The sequence below is a fragment of the Ambystoma mexicanum genome, chromosome 9 (assembly GCF_040938575.1).
Source record: "Ambystoma mexicanum isolate Mex_15411 chromosome 9, UKY_AmexF1_1, whole genome shotgun sequence".
Lineage (NCBI taxonomy): Eukaryota > Metazoa > Chordata > Amphibia > Caudata > Ambystomatidae > Ambystoma > Ambystoma mexicanum.
This window is the reverse complement of record NC_090931.1, coordinates 1535162927-1535188628: the sequence shown is the minus strand read 5'-3', so window position 1 is coordinate 1535188628 and position 25702 is coordinate 1535162927. Positions and strand designations below refer to the sequence as shown.

At 45.5% G+C, this 25702-nt stretch overlaps 1 protein-coding gene across 1 annotated transcript; it reads right to left on the bottom strand.

Annotated features, from left to right (window-relative positions):
* Positions 1–994: 994 nt before the first annotated feature.
* LOC138487573 (opioid growth factor receptor-like) lies at positions 995–1780 on the bottom strand. Its single transcript, XM_069614047.1, has one exon. It carries the CDS (start codon positions 1778–1780, stop codon positions 995–997), a length of 786 nt encoding a protein of 261 aa, XP_069470148.1.
* Positions 1781–25702: the final 23922 nt, after the last annotated feature.

Here is a 25702-nt window from a genome sequence, read left to right as displayed (position 1 = left end):
TCCTCCTTGTGGACTGTGCATAAGGACTCCAGGACCTCATTGTCTGTGGACGAAACTTCTATGGCCTGGGACACGGCCGGTGGCTGGTCTGGGACTTCCTTGCCCTCCAGTCCACTTTTTTCCACCCTGAGGGGTCACAGCCGGGCTCAGAGACAGCATCCTCTTCTCCGGCGTGCCAGCAGACTGCACCAAAGTCACTGCAGCGGTTTCTCGCCTCGGTGGCAGAGACTCCTTCTGCGCTGTGGGGGTTACCTTTACGGGGTCAGCCCCTTTCACCTTCATGAGAGCCTCCGCCACCAGCTCCATCGCCGGCGAAGACTTCTCCTGAGCCGCTTGGGCAGTTTGGTCGTCTGCTCCTCCAGTCCTGGCTTCTTGGGCTTCTCCCACAGTTTAGCCGACTTGGACGATTTCCTTTCGAGGAGGAGCTCGATCGCTGGCTGGCAATTGAGGTGGATGGTGATGTCAATCACGCCCTGTCCATCGTGGCCACCATGGAACCGGACTTGCAGTGCTTGGCCTTGTCTTGGGCACCCACGGATGAGGCCACCTCAAAGTACTTAGAAGCCTGTTCCTTGGACCGCCGGTCCTGTGTGAGGCAAACCTGGAGGGTGCTTCATTAGGGCATCAAACCTGGAGAGTGCTTTATAAATGGGATGCGACCTGGAGAATGCTTGCTAAAGGTCCCAAACCTGGAGGGTGACTTATTAGGGAATCACACCTGGAGGATGCTTCATTGGGGAATCACACCTGGAAGGTACTTCATTAGGTAATCTCACCTGGAGGATGCTTCATTAGAGCATGGCACCTGGAGGGTGCTTCATTAGAGCATCGCACCTGGAGGCTGCTTCATTAGGGAATCGCACCTGGAGGCTGCTTCATTAGAGCATCACACCTGGAGGGCGCTTCATTAGAGCATCACAGCTGGAGGGCGCTTCATTAGGGAATCACACCTGGAGGGTGCTTCATTAGAGCATCAAACCTGGAGGGTGCTTCATTAGGGAATCACACCTGGAGGGTGCTTCATTAAGGAATCACACCTGGAGGGCGCCTCCTTAGGGCCACCAAACCTGGAGGGCGCCTCCTTAGGGCCACCAAACCTGGAGGGCGCCTCCTTAGGGCCACCAAACCTGGAGGGCGCCTCCTTAGGGCCACCAAACCTGGAGGGCGCCTCCTTAGGGCCACCAGACCTGGAGGGCGCCTCCTTAGGGCCACCAGACCTGGAGGGCGCCTCCTTAGGGCCACCAGACCTGGAGGGCGCCTCCTTAGGGCCACCAGACCTGGAGGGCGCCTCCTTAGGGCCACCAGACCTGGAGGGCGCCTCCTTAGGGCCACCAGACCTGGAGGGCGCCTCCTTAGGGCCACCAGACCTGGAGGGCGCCTCCTTAGGGCCACCAGACCTGGAGGGCGCCTCCTTAGGGCCACCAGACCTGGAGGGCGCCTCCTTAGGGCCACCAGACCTGGAGGGCGCCTCCTTAGGGCCACCAGACCTGGAGGGCGCCTCCTTAGGGCCATCAGACCTGGAGGGCGCCTCCTTAGGGCCATCAGACCTGGAGGGCGCCTCCTTAGGGCCATCAGATCTGGAGGGTGAGGGTGCATCATTAAGGCATAAAACCTGGACAAGCTTCATTAGGCTATTACACCTGGAGGGTACCTCCTTAGGGCCATCAGACCTGGAGGGCGCCTCCTTAGGGCCATCAGACCTGGAGGGCGCCTCCTTAGGGCCATCAGATCTGGAGGGTGAGGGTGCATCATTAAGGCATAAAACCTGGACAAGCTTCATTAGGCTATTACACCTGGAGGGTACCTCCTTGGGGAATCAAATCTGGAGGGTGAGGGTGCATCATTAAGGCATAAAACCTGGACAAGCTTCATTAGGCTATTACACCTGGAGGGTACCTCCTTAGGGCCATCAGACCTGGAGGGCGCCTCCTTAGGGCCATCAGACCTGGAGGGCGCCTCCTTAGGGCCATCAGATCTGGAGGGTGAGGGTGCATCATTAAGGCATAAAACCTGGACAAGCTTCATTAGGCTATTACACCTGGAGGGTACCTCCTTGGGGCATCAAATCTGGAGGGTGAGGGTGCATCATTAAGGCATAAAACCTGGACAAGCTTCATTAGGCTATTACACCTGGAGGGTACCTCCTTGGGGCATCAAACCTGGAGAATGCTTGTTAAAGATATCAAACCTGGAGGGTGCTTTATAATTGGGATGCGACCTGAAGAATGCTTGGTAAGGGGGACATCTGGAGAAGGATGTATGTGATTATTTTGTATACGAACAAAATCATGTACATGACCCCCCGCCCGCTAACCCCCAGCCCCACTACCCTTAAAAACGTACCTCCCGCTCCTCACTTAACTTTGTTTCATCTGGACGACCACAGCTCTGACCCTGTGATGCGAGTTCCGCCTCCCCTTTGAGGGGCGGTACTTCTGCTGCAGGGTCTGTTTTTTTTCTCCAGAATATCCTTCTTCGTCCCCCACTTTTCTTTTTTAAAGAAGCTGTGGGACACCCGCGCCAACCCTGAATTCCCTTCATGTCGACAGTTTGGGATTGCGTTTTTTTATTACACTGCCGAATTTGGCTTTTTCACACATGCAGGCTGGTAGATGCAAGGTTTTCGTTTAATATCTCTGGAGAATGCTTGGTAAGTGCGGAAACCTGGAGAATACTTGGTAAGTGGGGAAACCTGGAGAACACTTTATAAATGGAATCCAACCTGGGGAATGCTTGGTGAGGGGGGAAGCCCAGAGAAGGCTTGGTAAGGGGGGGGGGGGCCGGAGAAGGCTTATTATGGGGTGAAACCCAGAGAGGGCTTATTATGGGGGGAACCCAGAGAGGGCTTATTATGGGGGGAAACCCAGAGAGGGCTTATTAAGGGGGGAAACCCAGAGAGGGCTTATTAAGGGGGGAAACCCAGAGAGGGCTTATTAAGGGGGGAAACCCAGAGAGGGCTTATTAAGGGGGGAAACCCAGAGAGGGCTTATTAAGGGGGGGAAACCCAGAGAGGGCTTATTAAGGGGGGGAACCCAGAGAGGGCTTATTAAGGGGGGGGAACCCAGAGAGGGCTTATTAAGGGGGGGGAACTATTAAGGGGGGAAACCCAGAGAGGGCTTATTAAGGGGGGAAACCCAGAGAGGGCTTATTAAGGGGGGAAACCCAGAGAGGGCTTATTAAGGGGGGAAACCCAGAGAAGGCTTGGTAAGGGGGGGAAACCCAGAGAAGGCTTGGTAAGGGGGGAAACCCAGAGAAGGCTTGGTAAGGGGGGAAACCCAGACAAGGCTTGGTAAGGGGGGGAACCAGATAAGACTTGGTAAGGGGGGGAACCAGAGAAGACTTGGTAAGGGGGGGAACCAGAGAAGACTTGGTAAGGGGGGGGGAACCAGAGAAGACTTGGTAAGGGGGGGGGCAGAGAAGACTTGGTAAGAAGGGGAACCCAGAGAAGACTTGGTAAGAAGGGGAACCTGGATAATGCTTGGTAAGGCGGAAAACCTGGAGAAGGCTTGGTAAGGCGGAAAACCTGGAGAAGGCTTGGTAAGGTGGGGACCTGGAGGAGTCTTGGTAAGGGGGAAATCTGGAGAAGGCTTGGTAAATGTACCCACCTGAAGAATGCTTGGTAAAGGTGCACACCTGGAGAATGCTTTATGAATGTATCAGACCTTCAAAAGGTGCAAACGGGAAGGTGCTTTATGAGTCTTTAAACCTTCCCCAAATGAGGAAAGATAACCATCAGGTCTGAGACATGGAGTAGTCTAGAGAAAGATGAGAAGTGATAACCAACTGTGCAACCGAACGCAGGCAACAGACAAAATAACTTGGTTCTGTAACATGGTGAGACGTGACAGGCCAACTTAAGAACGTCAATAAACCAGGAGGTCCCTCACCATGGTGAGAAGGGGTCAGGCAACTGAGCGAGACCAGCAAGGACTCCATCCAGGACCAGATTCACCTTTAGGTGAAAGGGAAACCGGCTTTCTCACAAAGAAGTTCTCAGGGCCGTTGGTAACTCACCCGTCTCTGGGTCCCAGATGCTTCTCCCCACCTTCTTTCCACCGTGACCAACGGAAAATGCAGCCGGGTCTTCATCTGTCCTCAAACAAACCACAAAGAGCGAGTTAACAAACGTTCTGTGTTCTAGGAAGTAAAGATTACTTGTTTCACCCAAAATCATCCTCCCCAAGCAATGAAATATTTTAACTGTGATTTTTTTTTGCGTTTATCCCTTTGCAGTTCACAATCACTGAGAGATGAACAGCACGTCCCCGCCTTGCGCTTCACAGTCAAAGCGTGGCTTTTCTCCCAATCTCTTGCACATAACTTCATACCCAGTTCTTCCACTTCAACTTGTACACACACATGTATATTGTTCAAATCCCAGCTTGGGATACAAGTTCTTACTACTCAATCTTGTAAAATGACGTTAACACTGCATCCTAATCCTGCCTGTAACCAACATCACCAACCTTACCTATGCGCCTCTGCATATTGTATATTATGTAAGTGTTAGGGAGAATTCTCTGATAAGGCGAATTTCCTAACCTAGTGAGTCCCCCAGCAGCTTTGCTGGATTTTTGGGGTTTGTTTTTTTCTCCTGATAAGAGTGAGACTCTTTTACTCCCACTCTTAGGAATGATTTGAGGTATGTCTTTGACTTGTTATGTGCTTATGGGCTATGGGGTCTTTTACTCCATAGGGCTTCATGTGTTTTTTTGTATGTGTGTTACACAGCACCCTCAGTGCAGTAACACAGGGGTGTCATAGTGACCCCCAAACATAGACTCCATACCCTGGGACTGACTACTGTCTCCCAGCGCATGTAAAGTCACCATTGGCTTTATTAGTCCTAAATTGTGAACAGAACCAGTACAAACCATCATATTGTGGAAGTACTGGAAGGGGTTAATTAGATTGCCCCTGGGTCTGTTTCCAAGGGGGCACTGTCCAGTCCCCCCTTGTCGAGTTTCTGGCTGGTGGCAGTGGTCATCACTCGAAATATTCCACCGGAATATTTCCCATGGGATTTTCCCATTCATTTTAAACGCACCACTTTTTGGTGCAATGTTAAAGATACCGCTGGTTTATTTATTTAATATTAAATCACCGGTTGGGTCTTTTCGCCAGAACTCTTTTCTAAAATGGCGTTTGTGTCCGTCTCTGTAACTCTAACTAAGGTCGGACCCTTTGTTCCACTTTTTGGCGGGCTTCTCCACATAAGCCCTCCAACTGGTGCCACTCTGTCTGGGTTCCACACATTGTGTGGGGAGGGGAATTGGCACCCTGGACTGCGTTGCCTTAGCAACCCAAGTCGCACTCTATTCTGATTGGCCCAGTGGTGAGCCACCCGGCTCACCACTTAGCGTGTATGAGTGACAACTAGGCTGTTGAATGGGGGTTTTTCTGCATAAAAGCAGGGCTTTTGGGACTGGAACTTCAGAAGTCACCACAGGACCTAAGAAATCCGACGAGGGGAGAAGCTGAGCCATCTGCAATGAGAACACCACCGGTGAAGCCCTGCTGCAACAAACTCACCACTTTCCCAACGACAAGTGGAGATCTTCTGCTGGAAGAGTCTTCTCCCTCTGAGCTGATGGGATCAACCAGTTCGCCATTTCGCCTTCCAGGACGTCTCTTGGTCGAATCGCCTGTGCCAAGCACCCCGGCGGCCGGAAAGCCAAGCTTCACCACTGTGACCGCGAACAAAAGGAACGCACCTTTTAACCGACGAATTTCGCGGCTGGTCTCTTCCCTGGGCAGTGCAACGACTCCAAGTTTCCTCCTCGACGAGATCTTCTCTTCCCCTGGTCGGAACAACGAACTGCACCCGCTGCCCGGAACAACTGCCAACGCTGGAGCTTCCTCAACTTTAAAGGTACTGTGTTCCACCTGGCATCCCTTTCTACGGTTTGCTAAAGGTGACCCTTAAATCCTTGGCTTTCCAACCGGGCTGGCCCCCAGACCTTCCAACTTTACCTTTTGCTTCAACCCAACCTCTTTTGAACATTTTCGCAAAGACTTGAGTGCTTTTTAAACTGTGTGATCTTGGGCACATTTCAGCTTGCTCCATTTAAAGTGGGCCTGGCCTATGACCTTTGGCTCTAGAGTAGACTCTGCCTTCACTAACTTGCTGTGGTTTTATAAAAGTGTTAGGAACTGTTTTATTTTCATCACCTACCTTTTTCTCTGCCTTTAACAGAATTATTGGAGTGCCATGTAAGTTATGCGCTCACATCTGTTTTGACAAATAGTGTTGTTTTGACTTAGACTTGTCTAATAATTATTAAGGGAGGTGTGTATGCTTTTCCTGCGTGTGTTTGAACTTGCTTTGATATATAGTGCTAGTGTATTTTCTAAAGTGTGTGTTAAATAAATAATTATATACTTTTGATACAAAGCTCTGGTCAGTGTTTGCTTGTTCTACTGTGTTTTTGGCCCTATTGTGTGTGCTCTGTATACTGCAAGCGTTTTTCTGGTGGAATACATTCAAGGCTGTGAACTGTGCAACAGCAGCCTATTGAACTAATTTGGCACTGCGAGCCGTCCGAGGCTCTTGCCATTTCGAATCGTCTACGCGCTTCCTGGAGGAGGCGTGTCCTTAACTGCACGTGACTACATCACGTGCCGACTTGCATCTTTAAAGCCCAGAGGTTGCCGGCTGCTCAGTGCAAGCGTTTTTCTGGTGGAATACATTCAAGGCTGTGAACTGTGCAACAGCAGCCTATTGAACTAATTTGGCACTGCGAGCCGTCCGAGGCTCTTGCCATTTCGAATCGTCTACGCGCTTCCTGGAGGAGGCGTGTCCTTAACTGCATGTGACTTCATCACGTGTCGACTTGCATCTTTAAAGCCCGGAAGCTACCGCCCTTGTGGCTGTAAGCCCGGTGGACATAAGCCTATTGGCTGTTATACGGCTGTTGTACGCTGGTGGCGCGGTTAGCAGAAGGGAGACTGTGGAGGTGTTCCCTCTTTGATCCCGAACCGTGAGTTAAAGCCTACACTTACTTCTTACTTCTAACCAATATTCGGAGTCCCTCTGAGTATGAGGGGTGGTTTATATATTCATCTAAGTGCAAAGTAATAGCTGTAAAGTGACTCCCTTGATACATCTATTCCAGCATAAGGATCGAAATTTCTCCATCGCTCGTCATACTTGAGGAACTTGAATATCGAGTTGTGTTGCCCTGCGAGTTGAATACTGCACGTTATGGCATCTACACCCAAGTCAGTAATACTTCCTGTGCTGGATGCAGCAAACAGCCCAATGGTCGCTATTGCTACGCGATCCAAACACAACAATCTGATGAAAATTCAGTCAACAACTTCTATTACTTTGACACCACGCGCAAAAACACGACAAAAAACTCAAATGGCAAATAGAGATATAAGACAGTTTTGTCCAACGATTAAAAATCTCTCTTCGTCTCATATTTTTCCTGTTACGTCACAAGAATCTAATGACGAACTTAATGATCAAATTTTGTCTAATGCTGCTTCATTATCACAAATGGAGACCGTTATAAACCTGTCTCCCTGCTGCCATGAAAAATCCAATGAAACAAGCTCAAACATATTGACTCTTGCACCAGACTCAAATCAATCAGACCCTGTGATAAATGAAGTCTTGCCCAGCGATGGGGATGATCCAAATAATCTGCCAATCTCCGATAACACCTTGATACAGTCAACTACCCAGTTGGAACACAAAAAAGATCCAAAAGTACATCTGGACCAAATCCCTGAAATCCCAGAGGAGGAAAGCATCGCAACCAATGAAGATGTTTTTCTAAAAGAACAAAAGCAAAACATGCAGAGATCTGAAAATATATCTCCAGACAAATCTAATGTTGATTACTATAAACGTGGCTCCATGGATTCAACCATTTCGGAATCTGCATCTTATATACTCCCTACACCAAGACATCGTGAATCTTCTCGTGAAAAGGACATGTCCCTCCAAACACAGGTCTATTAAAAGTCACTCTTATGGCAGTAAATACGACAATTCAGAGTTTGTTTAAATTATTCGAAACTCTCGAAAACAAAATAACCTTACAATCTGCAAAAATCGACCAAATTTCGGCTTGGATTCAAGCTCAAGCGAAAGAAAAGGAGCCCTTGTGTCAGTTTACTGAACCTATTAATGATCTGTCCCAAGACATCGAGATCATGACCATCCCTGTAACCCAGTCTACCACTCTGCCTATGTTCAATGAAATTATATACCCAATTGAAGAGGCGGTCAATGAAAACTCACACAAAAATACTTCTTGGATAAGTGTTGAAAGTTCTCCTAAAACATCAAGATGTCAAAATGATAAAAGCTCAATATGAACTTTTTAATAAACATCAACGAAATAAGGGTCGATCTAGGCACCTGGTAACTAAACCTTTCCAATCCACAAAACGATCTACTAAAACAAATAATCGCATCATGCAACCACATACAGTGGATATGACCAAATCTGCAACTATGCACATAGATCAAGTAGGCGAAAATGACTTATTGAGACATAAGTCTCCTGTCACAAATCCAATAAATCCAACCTTGAATACACAAAATACACTTTCTATACAGTCACCTCTAAGCCAACTCGTTGCAGTATTGGAAAAACGGAAATTAAATGTACCTTTTATCAATCAACAAAAACACGACTCCTGACACCAACTTAAAAGCTCAATCAATTGATGCCAGTGAAAGTGTGGAACATGCATCGTTGCTGCCTGTGGGATCTCAAATCGATCAAATCAAAGCAGCAGTAGACTTATATATCCTGCGGCGAACGTCTGAATTAAGTGATCCGACAGCTAAAATAAATCTGCAGAATTATGAGGGGCAAAACTATGTGAATAATGCCCGTCACATTGAACAGGCTGCTGATCACGGCAAGCTATCCTGCGAAAAATTTAGAGAACATGTATCTCAACGTGCATCAGAAATCCACGACGTAGAAGTTCAAAAAAGCTCACAGAATAGTGGGGTAAAATGCTCCGCGGATAATGCCCATCTCACTGAACACAATGTCGAACAAGAAGTTAAGATCTTCTCAGAACCAAGAAGCCAAACTCCATCAAGGCGTAGTGGTGGTCCTCCGACAGTACTTGCATCACAAAGGGAGGACCTTTGGAATACTCCAAATGAGAAAATCAAATTAATGGTCGACTCTTATTTGGCAACTCATTTGGACTTAGTGCCCGTTTTACAAGGCTCATTGGAAAAGTTGTCAAGAGTTAGATTCTCTGATGATGTCAAGGAGGTTAATGACATTAACCTATGCCGAAAAGAGAAAGAAACAAGCAGTAACTTGAATTGCAATCAAATTCTTCAAAATCAAGGTTCAATGAGTAAACAAAAAACACGCAACCTCATAAGAAAAAAAGAATTAGCGAGCTACCATACACTAATCCTGAAATGTCGCGCGGCTCCTTATCCTCAATATGATTTGTCCCGTGCAAGCGTTTTAAACATCTTTAGTGATGTGCCCGAACTAGGTGATATCACATCTTTTGATATTAATCAAGTAGAATTTATCTGTGACACCAACCTGGGTATAGTCCGATTATGGATGAAATCAGGGTTAGTAATGAACTATTTATGGCAGGCTCGAATGAAGCTCTTTGCAATGGGATTTTTACTTGCCCAAGATCCGGAAAGAAGAAATTATGAATCCATCGTTGCAAAAGACGCAAATACAAAGTTATCATCAAATATATGCCACTGTGCAAAATGTAATGGCATTGATTTGACACCCGAGATCCTGACCATCTCACAGTCAGAACCATCACTGACGCCAGATTTTTCCGACAAAAAAAATGGCTTGGTAACCTTGGCTAGCTGGAACACTAGAGGTTTTTCCCCATTTACTCACCAATGTCCATCCCGTTCTGGTTGATGCAGATATTATAGTCCTCCAAGAAACTTGGTTAAGTAAGCCTCCCTTATGGGATCATCATGACATCTTAATCAACCCAGCGATTACAGCCCAGAAAGGGCGACCCATGGCAGGATTATTAGTCGCTGCTAAACTGGGATCTAAATTAAAATTACAGGCATGGGACAATCCAAACAAATTTATACAGTTGGTTAAACTTTTGAATGAAGTCCAAAAATTGGCACTAATCAATGTTTACAGAAATCCAGCCGCCATTACAGATGACCGATTCTATAAAGATCTGTCCAAAATGTTTGTCCTAATTGCACAAACTTCAGGAATAACAGATATCATTCTGGCTGGCGATCTCAACATTGATTTGGTAAAAAGCGCATCGAAGAGTAAAACAGCTGAATATGTCAAGTGGAACCATATTATGAAACAATTTAACATGAGAATGGCCAATGGATCACTCCCGGGTGATATACCTCATCAAGTTACATGGTATAGAGGAAAGACGACAAGTACCATTGATTACATATATTTATCTGCTGGGTTATTCATGGCATCTAAAGAATTTAAGGTAATAACCCAATCTAAAAGTGATCATCACATGTTAAGATTTACATGGTCGGGAGCTAACCAACAAGACCATGCCAAATCGGAATGGATGCCACAAAATCTATCAATTAATAATGCTAAATCTCGCTTTAGGTGGACTCCGACTAAACTTGCTGCATTGAATAAAAGTATTATACAACAAAAAGATTTTCAGACATCACAGTCCTATGTGGACACCTTGTCTATATACAGAACTTTTTACCTCCCTTCAAACCGATCTCATCAGCATACATTTGATCAACAATTATCACAGAAAAAAAAAAAGAGTATCATAGAGGTTTGAGACAAGCCAAACAGCTTTCATGGCCCGAACGGCTTCAAGCTTGCAAAAGGTTAAAAGTGCAGTACAGATCTTGGATACGTATGTATAGAGGAAAATTATTCCAACAGGATGGAGAGATCTTTCTTTCAGCTATAGCAAGCAAGAACTCTGCTCAAATTTGGCAGATACTCAATCTGAACTCAAATTTGAATAATTTAAAGTCACAACTTAATGGAGTTCCAGAAAATCTATGGGTTTCACACTTTGCTCTACTGTATTCGGATAAAGCTCTTCATACACATAACCATGGATCTCACTCCTCAGGCTCATGGAATTTAGAATGTTCTGAAAACCTAATTGAGGCGCTCATTCTTAAATCGTCTTCCTCCCGCGCGGCACGCCCAGATGGTATTACCAACTTTATGCTTAAGCAACATCCTCAGATATGGGCGAAAATCCTAAATAACATCTTTCAACGTATATTAAAAACTCGCAACATTCCCGATTCATGGCGCTCATCGGTCATTGTGCCAATTTTTAAGAAAGGGGATCGCTGCGCACCAACAAACTATCGCCCGATTGCACTGTTGGATGCTCCAGGTAAAATCTTTAATCGCCTAGTGCTATCGGCCTTTAACATCTGGACATGTAAACACAAGTATCGTGATAACAATCAAACTGGATTTGTACGTGGGTTAGGAACGTCTGTAAACCTCATGATTCTTAACACATTGAAAGCTCAAGCTCATCAAACTAAAACATCATTGTTTTTTGCATTTATAGATTTAAATGCTGCATTTGACTCGGTTTCCCGTATAAAACTCTTTCAAAAATTAAGGAAAGCTCAGTGCCCGCAAGACATCGTAGATATCATTATTTCTCTTCACACATGCACATCTATACGAGTACGTCTATCTACTGCTGGCCTGTTATCTACAGTCATCAAAACATCAAGAGGATTAAAACAAGGGTGTATTCTGGCATCGGCGCTATTTATTTTTTTCATTCACGATGTACAAGAAATTTTTCTCAACCTATCCTCTGATTCACCAAAAATGAATGGCTCCGCAATCCAAGCGCTTTGGTATGCTGATGACTTAGTCCTAATATCTAAGACACCGACAGGTCTTCAAAAACTAATTGATGTACTCTCAATGTATTTCGATGACAACGAATTATCTATGAATATCAAAAAGTCGCAAATTGTAGCCTCCGTTGTGAAACGATCTCAGAGAACAAGGTTTGTGTGGAGGGTAAAAAACATCGTCCTTGACACTGTGTCGAGCTATAAATACCTAGGAACTCATTTTGAAGCCAGTTCGGTGGCAAGAGAGCATTTTCAATCACTTCAAAGCAAAGTGACAACTGCAATATCACAATCCAAATTGATACTACATAAATACGGTAAATTTTCAGTGGAGTCTATCTTACATTATTGGCAGCAGAAAGTGATACCAATAATACTTTATGGCCTGGAATCTCGAGACATTTCAGATGTGAAGGAGCTCGACAAAATCGAAGCCAAATATTGGAGAACTCTCTTGAATCTGCCACAATCTGTAGCCATTGCGTGTATCAGATACGAACTTGGTCTTATCTCTCTTAGGGCCAGATATTATTGGCAGCTCTGCGCTTTGCTCAGGAAATGCTTAACGAACATTGAATCCGACACCATAATTGCTGTTTTGGCAAAACACCCGTTTCATTCACCTCAGAAATTTACAGTGAAATGGACTACATATGTATATGGAACAATGGCAGCAGCAGATGTTGAAACCTTGATCCTGAACCCCGTCCGTGCAAAAAATAAAGTGTATATTCACGATTGGCGGACGAATCGTGAATTATGTTTGAAATATAAACATTTTGATACGCATCTCTATCCGGATAAAAACATGAGATGTCCAGAAAAATATTTGCTAAAGTCACCATCTCCATACATACGCATTTATGCGAATACGACTCAATTTATGGTTGACTACAGACATCCTAGCTCAGCGTAAGCAAATACCCATGTCGGAGAATTTTTGCCGGTTCTGTCTTGTTGTGTCTCAAAAAGAAACTTTAAAACATCTATTAATAGATTGCACGGCACTTTGCTCAATCAGACACAATATATTCGGGAAAAAAAAAATGTGTGTGGTTGCTTCGGTTCAGTCATCCTTGAGATGGGCTTTCCTTTTAAACTCAGCTAATATGAGTTTAAACTCAGCTAATATGAGTTTATCTATTGCATCAGTAAACTTTTTTAATAAATTGTGCTTAGATACCCCTGAACTCATCTAAAATCGTTATAAACACGTGGAAATAAACACACAAAAAAAAAAAAAAAAAAAAGTGTTGAATATGTATACATTGTACACACAGATAACACAAATTTGTATGTTTTAAAGAATATTAACATCAATTTTATCTAGACTATTACATTGAAAACGTTTGAATCTTCTTGCAGTGGTCCCCAAGGGAACTGCACAGGATTCTGCCTAACAGTAACTGTACATTTCTGTAATTATGTAACTTCACATGTATGTAACCTTTACTCAAGACCTAGGGCCTAGCTACCCCTGGGTTCAGCGCGCAATATAAGAACATAAACTAAACTAAACAATATCTTAAACATTCTTGCCAAAATGAAACAGCAGATCTATGTCCAACTGGCATTGGTAGAAGAGCGGTGTTGCAGAAGTCTGCCATTAGAAGGCTGCTCCCTGCATGGTTGATAACTGCCGGGGTGCCATTTCCAGGGGGTCCCTCTCTGCACCCTACATTCCCAATGCATGCCTGTTCACACTCCTCAAAGCAACCTCGCACCCACCACTACTACCTCTGCAGTCCCACGTACATGCTCCCCCATTTGCACTCTCTAGGCCGCCAGGCTGAAGCAAACTTTGTCAGCATGTCAGCCCACACACAACACTCGTTTGTGCATGGGGACTTTCCCTAGTGGCCTGCAGACTGCAAATGAAAACATTTGGGAGCCCTCCAACAGCACAGAAACGTATTGCTTTGAGGTTTCAGCATATAATGCTCTTAAGTTTGATTTCTGATTTTTCTTGTCGATCGTCATGACTTTCAGGATATTGTGCATTTGTTCATGGTAGAAATCATCAGAGGCATAGTCAGTGATAACATTTGCACAAAGGCCATAGACCTTGAAAAACAGCATAGTCCTTTCTCTGAGAACGCAGGAAACGTGTTGCTGCCCTCAAACAGAGGCCACAAACAAGCTTTGTAAAAGATTCCTTAATCAAGTTAAATTACACAATGGCGAAACACTTTCCAGGCATATATCTAATGTTACAAGAATTTTTAAATTATTGGCTACGAACAGTATAGTCTTGTTTCGGATACTGGGAGGGGGGTAGAGCAGAAACCATACCGTCGCCTGCGCTGGGGAGCTCTTTCCTTCTCCCGCTTCCTTCTGAGACTGGAGGGTGGATCAGGTGTAGGTCTTCCTCTCCCTTTATGAGGAACGACTCCTGAGAATCAGTCATTGTGGTGCCTGCCACATAAAGAAAAGAAACATATCATTTCCAGCATCCAGACACTTAGTACGTCAGGCTCGGGGTGTTTGCACAAGTGTTATTCATTCATTCATACAAGTGACAGGTATGATGACTGTAATGATGAGCATGATTTCCTGGCTCCTGCAGGGCCCAGTGACAGGTTTGGTGGCTGTAATGATGATCAGGATATCCTGGCTCCTGCAGGGCCCCGTGACAGGTTTGATGGCTGTAATGATGATCAGAATATCCTGGCTCCTGTGAGGCCCAGTGACAGGTTTGATGGCTGTAATGATGGTCATGCTATACTGGCTCCTGCTGGGCCCAGTGATGGGGTTTATGGCTGTAATGATGATCAGGATATCCTGGCTCTTGCAGGGCACCGTGACAGGTTTGATGATCAGGATATCCTGGTTCCTGCAGGGCTCAGTGACAGGTTTGATGGCTGTAATGATTATCAGGGTATCCTGGCTCCTGCAGGGCCCAGTGACAGGTTTGATGATCAGGATATCCTGGTTCCTGCAGGGCTCAGTGACAGGTTTGATGGCTGTAATGATTATCAGGGTATCCTGGCTCCTGCAGGGCCCAGTGACAGGTTTGATGATCAGGATATCCTGGCTCCTGCAGGGCCCAGTGACAGGTTTGATGAATCAGTCGTCATGCGCTGCTGCGGATGCGGGGAAGGCGTCGGACCTGACAGATCCGTGGGTACCGCCGAAATTTCCGGCGGGCCCGTTGGCGCTTTCGCCTTCTTCAACGATGTCGTCAATGTCAAGGTCCAGTCTTGAATCTTCCTGCAGGAGTGATGCTGGCCCACCAGATACCCCCCCCCACACACCCCCTAACCCCCCACCCCCCCAACCCCTCCCAAGTATGCCAGCTCTACAATCTTCTAAAAGATATAATTATCAAACTGGCAAACCCAAGGGGAAAGGGGAAAACCCAAGGGGAAAGGGGAATGGAGAACAAAAAAGCAGATCTTCACTGGTTTTCTATGTTGATCACTCGACAAATGATTAATCATCAGGAACTGGATGCTGGAATTAGTGTTCCTCAGTGTCTGTGAAAATCTAAACACAAATGATACACTATTAATATTACTCTTTTCTGTGTTTTAATTGCTAATATATTTATATATTTTATCAAAAGAAATGTAAATACCTGCAGCCTATGCTTGATTGCTGATAGGCTTAATTATATGTTATTTTCTTAGTATTTAGCTTCTTAACTATATTTCTTCTCTGCATTCTTAACTTCTCGAATTCTTAGTCTCATAGCTCTAATATGTTATAAAGAATTAACTTGTCTGAAGAACAGTTCAAATCATTTTAAAAAGCGTTTCTTATTCTTGAATGAATTACTAAAGTGAATCAGAAAAGTTCTTATTTGTATTCCTTTTGTAGTCGATTCTCTGTAGATAGATCTCTTAATATTTAGATTGAAAAAAGTTCACTTTGCTTTTAAATGTTGAAAGTGACGCTACATTTGCCATCCATAAGTAGCGTAACACGTACCTTCTATTCCGATGAAGATACTCAACAATGTTACTGTGCTCTTGGATTGAAAACAGAAACAACTAACTCACAATGCCCACGAAACTGCGCACATAGAAGATGAACCGCGCACTCTGAACCGAGATGAGATGACTCCTGGACCACGCGATACTGTAGAAAGACCACGCTCCCTAAAAACTGAAAACACGACGACACTGATACCGACGTCTTCAAAGTTTACAAAGCTACGAAGCACGCAATAGAGAAATGCATACGTCACTACCAGGAAGTGAAGGAGCTCAAATAGGACTCACGCAAGATTACGTTAGCAGGTCCTTTACTTTAAAGTAATCCGTTACGAGATACACACGCACACAAAGAAATATAATTAAAGATACGCAACAAGTTAGTAATGTTAAACGCGAGAGAACTGTAATCTAAACACTGGCAAGAACTACTCATGCTAAGCATACATATATATAAATAAAGATATTGAAGATAAAATGTAAATGCAGCCATAAATACAATAAAACGAATGTTAACTTTTCTCAGAAAAAACGTCACGAGCAAAAGAGCACAAAGAAGTTCATATCCTCATATAAATTGCAGATTCTAAATACTTAGCAGGATAACTTCTTGACTTGACGACTATTGATTAATTAAAAAGTCTATTAATAACAGTAAAAGGAGTTTTTCCAACATTTGATGATCAGGATATCCTGGTTCCTGCAGGGCTCAGTGACAGGTTTGATGGCTGTAATGATTATCAGGGTATCCTGGCTCTTGCAGGGCACAGTGACAGGTTTGGTGGATGTAATTATGATCAGGATATCCTGGCTCCTGCAGGGCCCAGTGACAGGTTTGATGGCTTTGATGATCATGATATCCTGGCTCCTGCAGGGCCCAGTGATAGGTTTGATGGCTGTAATGATGAGGATATCCTGGCTCCTGCAGCACCCAGTCATAGGTTTGATGGCTGTAATGATGATCAGGATATCCTCGTTCCTGCAGGGCTCAGTGACAGGTTTGATGGCTGTAATGATTATCAGGGTATCCTGGCTATTGCAGGGCACAGTGACAGGTTTGATGGATGTAATGATGATCAGGATATCCTGGCTCTTGCAGGGCCCAGTGACAGGTTTGATGGCTGTAATGATGATCAGGATATCCTGGCTCATGCAGGACCCAGTGACAGGTTTGATGGCTTTGATGATCATGATATCCTGGCTCCTGCAGGGCCCAGTGATAGGTTTGATGGCTGTAATGCTGATCAGGATATCCTGGCTCCTGCAGGGCCCAGTGACAGGTTTGATGGCTTTGATGATCATGATATCCTGGCTCCTGCAGGGCCCAGTGATAGGTTTGATGGCTGTAATGATGATCAGGATATCCTGGCTCTTGCAGGGCCCAGTGACAGGTTTGATGGCTGTAATGATGATCAGGATATCCTGGCTCCTGCAGGACCCAGTCATAGGTTTGATGGCTGTAATGATCGGGATATCCTGGTTCTCGCAGGGCTCAGTGACAGGTTTGATGGCTGTAATGATTATCAGAGTATCCTGGCTCTTGCAGGGCACAGTGACAGGTTTGATGGATGTAATTATGATTAGGATATCCTGGCTCTTGCAGGGCACAGTGACAGGTTTGATGGCTGTAATGATTATCAGGGTATGCTGGCTCTTGCAGGGCACAGTGACAGGTTTGATGGATGTAATGATGATCAGGATATCCTGGCTCCTGCAGGGCCCAGTGACTGGCGTGATGGCTGTAATGATCAGGATATCCTGGTTCTCGCAGGGCTCAGTGACAGGTTTGATGGCTGTAATGATTATCAGGGTATCCTGGCTCTTGCAGGGCACAGTGACAGGTTTGATGGCTGTAATGATTATCAGGGTATGCTGGCTCTTGCAGGGCACAGTGACAGGTTTGATGGATGTAATTATGATTAGGATATCCTGGCTCTTGCAGGGCCTAGTGACAGGTTGATGGCTGTAATAATGATCAGGATATCCTGGCTCCTGCAGGGCCCAGTGACTGGCGTGATGGCTGTAATGATCAGGATATCCTGGTTCTCGCAGGGCTCAGTGACAGGTTTGATGGCTGTAATGATTATCAGGGTATCCTGGCTCTTGCAGGGCACAGTGACAGGTTTGATGGCTGTAATGATTATCAGGGTATCCTGGCTCTTGCAGGGCCCAGTGACTGGCGTGATGGCTGTAATTATGATTAGGATATCCTGGCTCTTGCAGGGCCTAGTGACAGGTTGATGGCTGTAATAATGATCAGGATATCCTGGCTCCTGCAGGGCCCAGTGACTGGCGTGATGGCTGTAATGATCAGGATATCCTGGTTCTCGCAGGGCTCAGTGACAGGTTTGATGGCTTCAATGATGATCAGGATATCCTGGCTCCTGCAGGGCCCAGTGACTGGCGTGATGGCTGTAATGATCAGGATATCCTGGTTCTCGCAGGGCTCAGTGACAGGTTTGATGGCTTCAATGATGATCAGGATATCCTGGCTCCTACAGGGCCCATTGACACTGATGGCTGTAATTATGATTAGGATATCCTGGCTCTCGCAGGGCACAGTGAAAAGTTTGAGGGAGTTTAGAATATCGTCCAAGATTCAGATTCTTTGACAGAATCCATGCTTCATCCCCCTCTCTGACACATCTCCCCCATCCCCGATTTCTGGTAACTCCTTTCAATAATGTAGGCACCACTCTGTCCCCTCCTTTCAGACGTCCTTGCCATGTACTGCTTCAGCCCTTTCTCTATACCTCCATTCATCAGTTCTTTCTTTCTTACAGTCATCCTTTGCTCTCAGTCACCCTTCTTTTCCTTTTTATTGCTCTCCATCGCTGCCATACTTTCTTCCACTCATGGCACATTCCTAATTTTGTGATTTTTATGCTTGCTCCGATTATTACCAGTCAATAGGTGGGTGGGCACTGCTTAATTACTGCTTAATCAATTGAGAACAGTTGTTCAAAAACACTTCATGGGGTGCAAACCCTCAACACCCGATTCCAAAACTGCACAAAAGACCTAGGCCACTGAGGCCTGCACACCCTACCCACACGTGCTTAGGTGCTGGTTATAAGCAATACATTCATTTTGAAATAAACATTAGTATATACTTCTGTACTCCTATTCATATGCAAAATAAAGGTGATCGCTTTTTATTGCCAAAAGTGGGCCGATGCACAAGGACCGTCCTTCACAAGGGCACAATTCCTTCTTTCAGTTGTTGACCTGTAAACATGTAAATCCATTCTCTGGTACTTCACTTTGCACTGGGGCTCATTCCATATGTCACTATGCTACTGGTCACTTAGTCCATCACCGCGGGACATTGTTTGTTACCCTCACTACTTTAAATGGCTGGTGGCAGTGGTTTGATTTTTACTACCAGTGTGCATTTTTATCGCAGGCTGTAGTACAGAACCCATGGATGTCCATTTTCTCGAAATGGCACCGGTTTCCTTTTTTCAGCATTTTCTGTTTGTTCGATTCTTCTGGGCTATTACTTTGTTAGTTGATGCAGGTTTAAGTCCTTTGTGTGTTTTGCCTTTGGCAGGCTTCAGCCCTGAAACCCGGTCAGGCTCGGGTGTGTCTGGAAAGGTAGGACGTGAGAGAGGATCCCGAAACTTCCCTATCCTTTGTCTCTAGGTGTGCCTGAGTGAAACCAGTCTTGATTGGCCGGCTGGCTGTCCTGAAAAGATAGCCACCCTGCTGTGTGACCGACAGCATAGGCTGTGAATGAATGGTAAAAATCGCATTAAAAAGCGAGGTTTTTGGAACTAGAGGCAGAGTCGACCACTGGCAAGGAACATCTGTAGAAGAGGACGCAACGAGACGCCAGCAGCACCCTACTGGACCGCAATGTGCCCGGGGAAGCCCTGCAGCTATGATGACCCTGTTTTCATACAGACTGGGAAGACGCGTACGGTACCACTTACTCCCTTGTGCTGGTGGGACCAACTAGCCTCAAGACAAGCTTCCATTTGGTGCATCCCCCGACTTGCTGTGCCACACCAGAGCTGCAGAAGCCCAATGCCAGGGGTCGTGCGACCATTGACAAGTACAACGTCTGGCCAAATCTCTGTGGGCATCCCGAGCACCCTATAGAGACAGGAAATCTTGATCCAGAGTCCCCTCACCCGAGTCTAGGCCGAGGGAGCAAGCTTCTTACAACCAGAGATATTAGTTCTTCATGGACGCTGGGGAAAAAGCGCCAAAACACTGAAGTGGCGCTGAAACAAAGGAGATCCGTAGCTGAGAAGTCCCTCTCCTGATTACTGCCGCAGGAGCCGGGCAGACGTCCTTCCTTTCTTCACCATGACCAAGGTCCAGGAACAAGGGTCTGCCAAGCTGTAGCATGGAGCAATCCAGCTGGAAATTATTTCTTTGAATCACAGGTACTGTGGGGCTTGGGGTGTTCACCTTCACCATAAGTTGTGCTTCCTATCTTGAAAAGTGCTTTTGTTCCACTTTTGAGTTGATACCAACTCGCCTGCACTGGCCTAAACCTCTTGTGCTCTCTACAAAGTAGCTCACTTGAGTTACTGTGATTTCTGCTCAACTTACTAACTTTGTCAAGACTTTATCTAAAAAAGTGCATCAGAACGATTGACTTTGTCCACTACCTTTGGCTGTCCTGGTTCCCTAAAGGTACCCTTTTAACCTTACTGACTTTGGCCGTACTTGTTCCTTCATAAGGTATACTTGTGGACACTATTATTGCTGGGATAAATGTTGACCTGCCTCACTTTAGGAGATTGTTATTGTTTTACACTGTGGAAAGTATGTTCTAAATCTGATTCTAACCTTTCCTTCCTTTACAAACTCAATAACTGAATTGGTAACTGACAAGAAGTGCAATACTGACCCTAACCGAAGTCACATCCGTGCGCTGGAACATGTGTTAGCATCAAGTATTCACCAACATTTAGTGTCCTTTACAAACTGAATCCAAACTGTGATTGAATGTTACTAGTAGATAACACTTTTTAAAGAATGCTTATTAAACCCTTGTGTAGATTATAAATACATATTTATATAAAGTGTTACTTGGCTACTTGTACTTACTGATTTCATTTGTACAATACCAACTTGTGTAGTAGAGGCCTATATTAAAAGGTGGGTTACCGAACACCAAGCAGATAAGTCTTGTGTAGTCCTCCACAGTTGGACTGCACTAATTCTTACCTAACAACTATGCTATTGGTCATATTGTCCATCACTGTGGTGCATTGTGTCTGTGTCACTATGCAACTGGTCATATTGTCCATTACTGTGGAACATTGTGCCTGTGCCACTACACTACTGGTCATATTGTCCATCACTGTGGGGCATTGTGTCTGTGTCACTATGCTACTAGTCATATTGTCCATCACTGTGGAACATTGTGCCTGTGCCACTACACTACTGGTCATATTGTCCATCACTGTGGAACATTGTGCCTGTGCCACTACACTACTGGTCATATTGTCCATCACTGTGGAACATTGTGCCTGTGCCACTACACTACTGGTCATTTTGTCCATCACTGTGGGACAATGTGTCTGTGTCACTACACTACTGGTCATATTGTCCATCACTGTGGAACATTGTGCCTGTGCCACTACACTACTGGTCATATTGTCCATCACTGTGGAACATTGTGCCTGTGCCACTACACTACTGGTCATATTGTCCATCACTGTGGGACATCGTTTCTGTGTCACTATGCTACTGGTCATATTGTCTATCACTGTGGGACATTGTGCCTGTGCCACTACACTACTGGTCATATTGTCCATCACGGTGGGGCATTGTGTCTGTGTCACTATGCTATTGGTCATATTGTCCATCACTGTGGGGCATTGTGACTGTGTCACTATGCTACTAGTCATATTGTCCATCACTGTGGAACATTGTGCCTGTGCCACTACACTACTGGTCATATTGTCCATCACTGTGGAACATTGTGCCTGTGCCACTACACTACTGGTCATATTGTCCATCACTGTGGGACATTGTGCCTGTGCCACTACACTACTGGTCATATTGTCCATCACGGTGGGGCATTGTGTCTGTGTCACTATGCAACTGGTCATATTGTCCATCACTGTGGAACATTGTGCCTGTGCCACTACACTACTGGTCATATTGTCCATCACTGTGGGACATTGTTTCTGTGTCACTATGCTACTAGTGATATTGTCCATCACTGTGGAACATTGTGCCTGTGCCACTACACTACTGGTCATATTGTCCATCACTGTGGAACAGTGTGCCTGTGCCACTACACTACTGGTCATATTGTCCATCATTGTGGGACATTGTTTCTGTGTCACTATGCTACTAGTGATATTTATCACTGTGGGACATTGTGCCTGTGCCACTACGCTACTGGTCATATTGTCCATCACTGTGGGACAATGTGTCTGTGTCACTACACTACTGGTCATATTGTCCATCACTGTGGAACATTGTGCCTGTGCCACTACACTACTGGTCATATTGTCCATCACTGTGGGACATTGTGCCTGTGCCACTACGCTACTGGTCATATTGTCCATCACTGTGGGACATTGTGCCTGTGCCACTACACTACTGGTCATATTGTCCATCACTGTGGGACAATGTGTCTGTGTCACTACACTACTGGTCATATTGTCCATCACTGTGGGACAATGTGTCTGTGTCACTACACTACTGGTCATATTGTCCATCACTGTGGAATATTGTGCCTGTGCCACTACACTACTGGTCATATTGTCCATCACTGTGGAACATTGTGCCTGTGCCACTACACTACTGGTCATATTGTCCATCACTGTGGGACATTGTGCCTGTGCCACTACACTACTGGTCATATTGTCCATCACGGTGGGGCATTGTGCCTGTGTCACTATGCTATTGGTCATATTGTCCATCACTGTGGGGCATTGTGTCTGTGTCACTACGCTACTGGTCATATTGTCCATCACTGTGGGGCATTGTTTCTGTGTCACTATGCTACTGGTCATATTGTCCATCACTGTAGGGCATTGTTTCTGTGTCACTATGCTATTGGTCATATTGTCCATCAATGTGGGGCAGTGTGCCTGTGTCACTATGCTACTGGTCATATTGTCCATCACTGTGGGACATGGTTTCTGTGTCACTATGCTACCTGTGTCACTATGCTAGTGGTCATATTGTCCATCTCTGTGGGACATTGTTTCTGTGTCACTATGCAACTGGTCATATTGTCCATCACTGTGGGTCATTGTGTCTGTGTCACTATGCTACTAGTCATATTGTCCATCACTGTGGGGCATTGTGCCTGTGTCACTATGCTATTGGTCATATTGTCTTTCAATGTGGGGCAGTGTGCCTGTGTCACTATGCTACTGGTCATATTGTCCATCACTGTGGAACATTGTGCCTGTGCCACTACTGGTCATATTGTCCATCACTGTGGAACATTGTGCCTGTGCCACTACACTACTGGTCATATTGTCCATCACTGTGGGGCATTGTGCCTGTGCCACTACACTACTGGTCATATTGTCCATCACGGTGGGGCATTGTGTCTATGTCACTATGCTATTGGTCATATTGTCCATCACTGTGGGACATGGTTTCTGTGTCACTATGCTACCTGTGTCACTATGCTAGTCGTCATATTGTCCATCTCTGTGGGACATTGTTTCTGTGTCACTATGCAACTGGTCATATTGTCCATCACTGTGGGGCATTGTGTCTGTGTCACTATGCTACTAGTCATATTGTCGATCACTGTGGGACATTGTTTCTGTGTCACTGTGTGTGTCACTATGCTACTGGTCATATTGTCCATCACTGTGGGGCATTGTGCCTGTGTCACTATGCTATTGGTCATATTGTCTTTCAATGTGGGGCAGTGTGCCTGTGTCACTATGCTACTGGTCATATTGTGTCCATCACTGTGGAACATTGTGCCTGTGCCACTACACTACTGGTCATATTGTCCATCACTGTGGAACATTGTGCCTGTGCCACTACACTACTGGTCATATTGTCCATCACTGTGGGACATTGTGCCTGTGCCGCTACACTACTGGTCATATTGTCCATCACGGTGGGGCATTGTGTCTGTGTCACTATGCTATTGGTCATATTGTCCATCACTGTGGGGCATTGTGCCTGTGTCACTACGCTACTAGTCATATTGCCCATCACTGTGGGACATTGTGTCTGTGTCACTACGCTACTGGTCATATTGTCCATCACTGTGGGGCATTGTTTCTGTGTCACCATGCTACTGGTCATATTGTCCATCACTGTGGGGCATTGTTTCTGTGTCACTATGCTATTCGTCATATTGTCCATCAATGTGGGGCAGTGTGCCTGTGTCACTATGCTACTGGTCATATTGTCCATCACTGTGGGACATGGTTTCTGTGTCACTATGCAACTGGTCATATTGTCCATCACTGTGGGGCATTGTGTCTGTGTCACTATGCTACTGGTCATATTGTCCATCACTGTGGGGCATTGTGCCTGTGTCACTATGCTATTGGTCATATTGTCTTTCAATGTGGGGCAGTGTGCCTGTGTCATTATGCTACTGGTCATATTGTCCATCACTGTGGGACATGGTTTCTGTGTCACTATGCTACCTGAGTCACTATGCTAGTGGTCATATTGTCCATCTCTGTGGGACATTGTTTCTGTGTCACTATGCAACTGGTCATATTGTCCATCACTGTGGGTCATTGTGTCTGTGTCACTATGCTACTAGTCATATTGTCCATCACTGTGGGGCATTGTGCCTGTGTCACTATGCTATTGGTCATATTGTCTTTCAATGTGGGGCAGTGTGCCTGTGTCACTATGCTACTGGTCATATTGTCCATCACTGTGGAACATTGTGCCTGTGCCACTACACTACTGGTCATATTGTCCATCACTGTGGAACATTGTGCCTGTGCCACTACACTACTGGTCATATTGTCCATCACTGTGGGGCATTGTGCCTGTGCCACTACACTACTGGTCATATTGTCCATCAATGTGGGGCAGTGTGCCTATGTCACTATGCTATTGGTCATATTGTCCATCACTGTGGGACATGGTTTCTGTGTCACTATGCTACCTGTGTCACTATGCTAGTCGTCATATTGTCCATCTCTGTGGGACATTGTTTCTGTGTCACTATGCAACTGGTCATATTGTCCATCACTGTGGGGCATTGTGTCTGTGTCACTATGCTACTAGTCATATTGTCGATCACTGTGGGACATTGTTTCTGTGTCACTGTGTGTGTCACTATGCTACTGGTCATATTGTCCATCACTGTGGGGCATTGTGCCTGTGTCACTATGCTATTGGTCATATTGTCTTTCAATGTGGGGCAGTGTGCCTGTGTCACTATGCTACTGGTCATATTGTGTCCATCACTGTGGAACATTGTGCCTGTGCCACTACACTACTGGTCATATTGTCCATCACTGTGGAACATTGTGCCTGTGCCACTACACTACTGGTCATATTGTCCATCACTGTGGAACATTGTGCCTGTGCCACTACACTACTGGTCATATTGTCCATCACTGTGGGACATTGTGCCTGTGCCGCTACACTACTGGTCATATTGTCCATCACGGTGGGGCATTGTGTCTGTGTCACTATGCTATTGGTCATATTGTCCATCACTGTGGGGCATTGTGTCTGTGTCACTACGCTACTAGTCATATTGCCCATCACTGTGGGACATTGTGTCTGTGTCACTACGCTACTGGTCATATTGTCCATCACTGTGGGGCATTGTGTCTGTGTCACTATGCTACTGGTCATATTGTCCATCACTGTGGGGCATTGTGCCTGTGTCACTATGCTATTGGTCATATTGTCCATCAATGTGGGGCAGTGTGCCTGTGTCACTATGCTACTGGTCATATTGTCCATCACTGTGGGACATGGTTTCTGTGTCACTATGCTA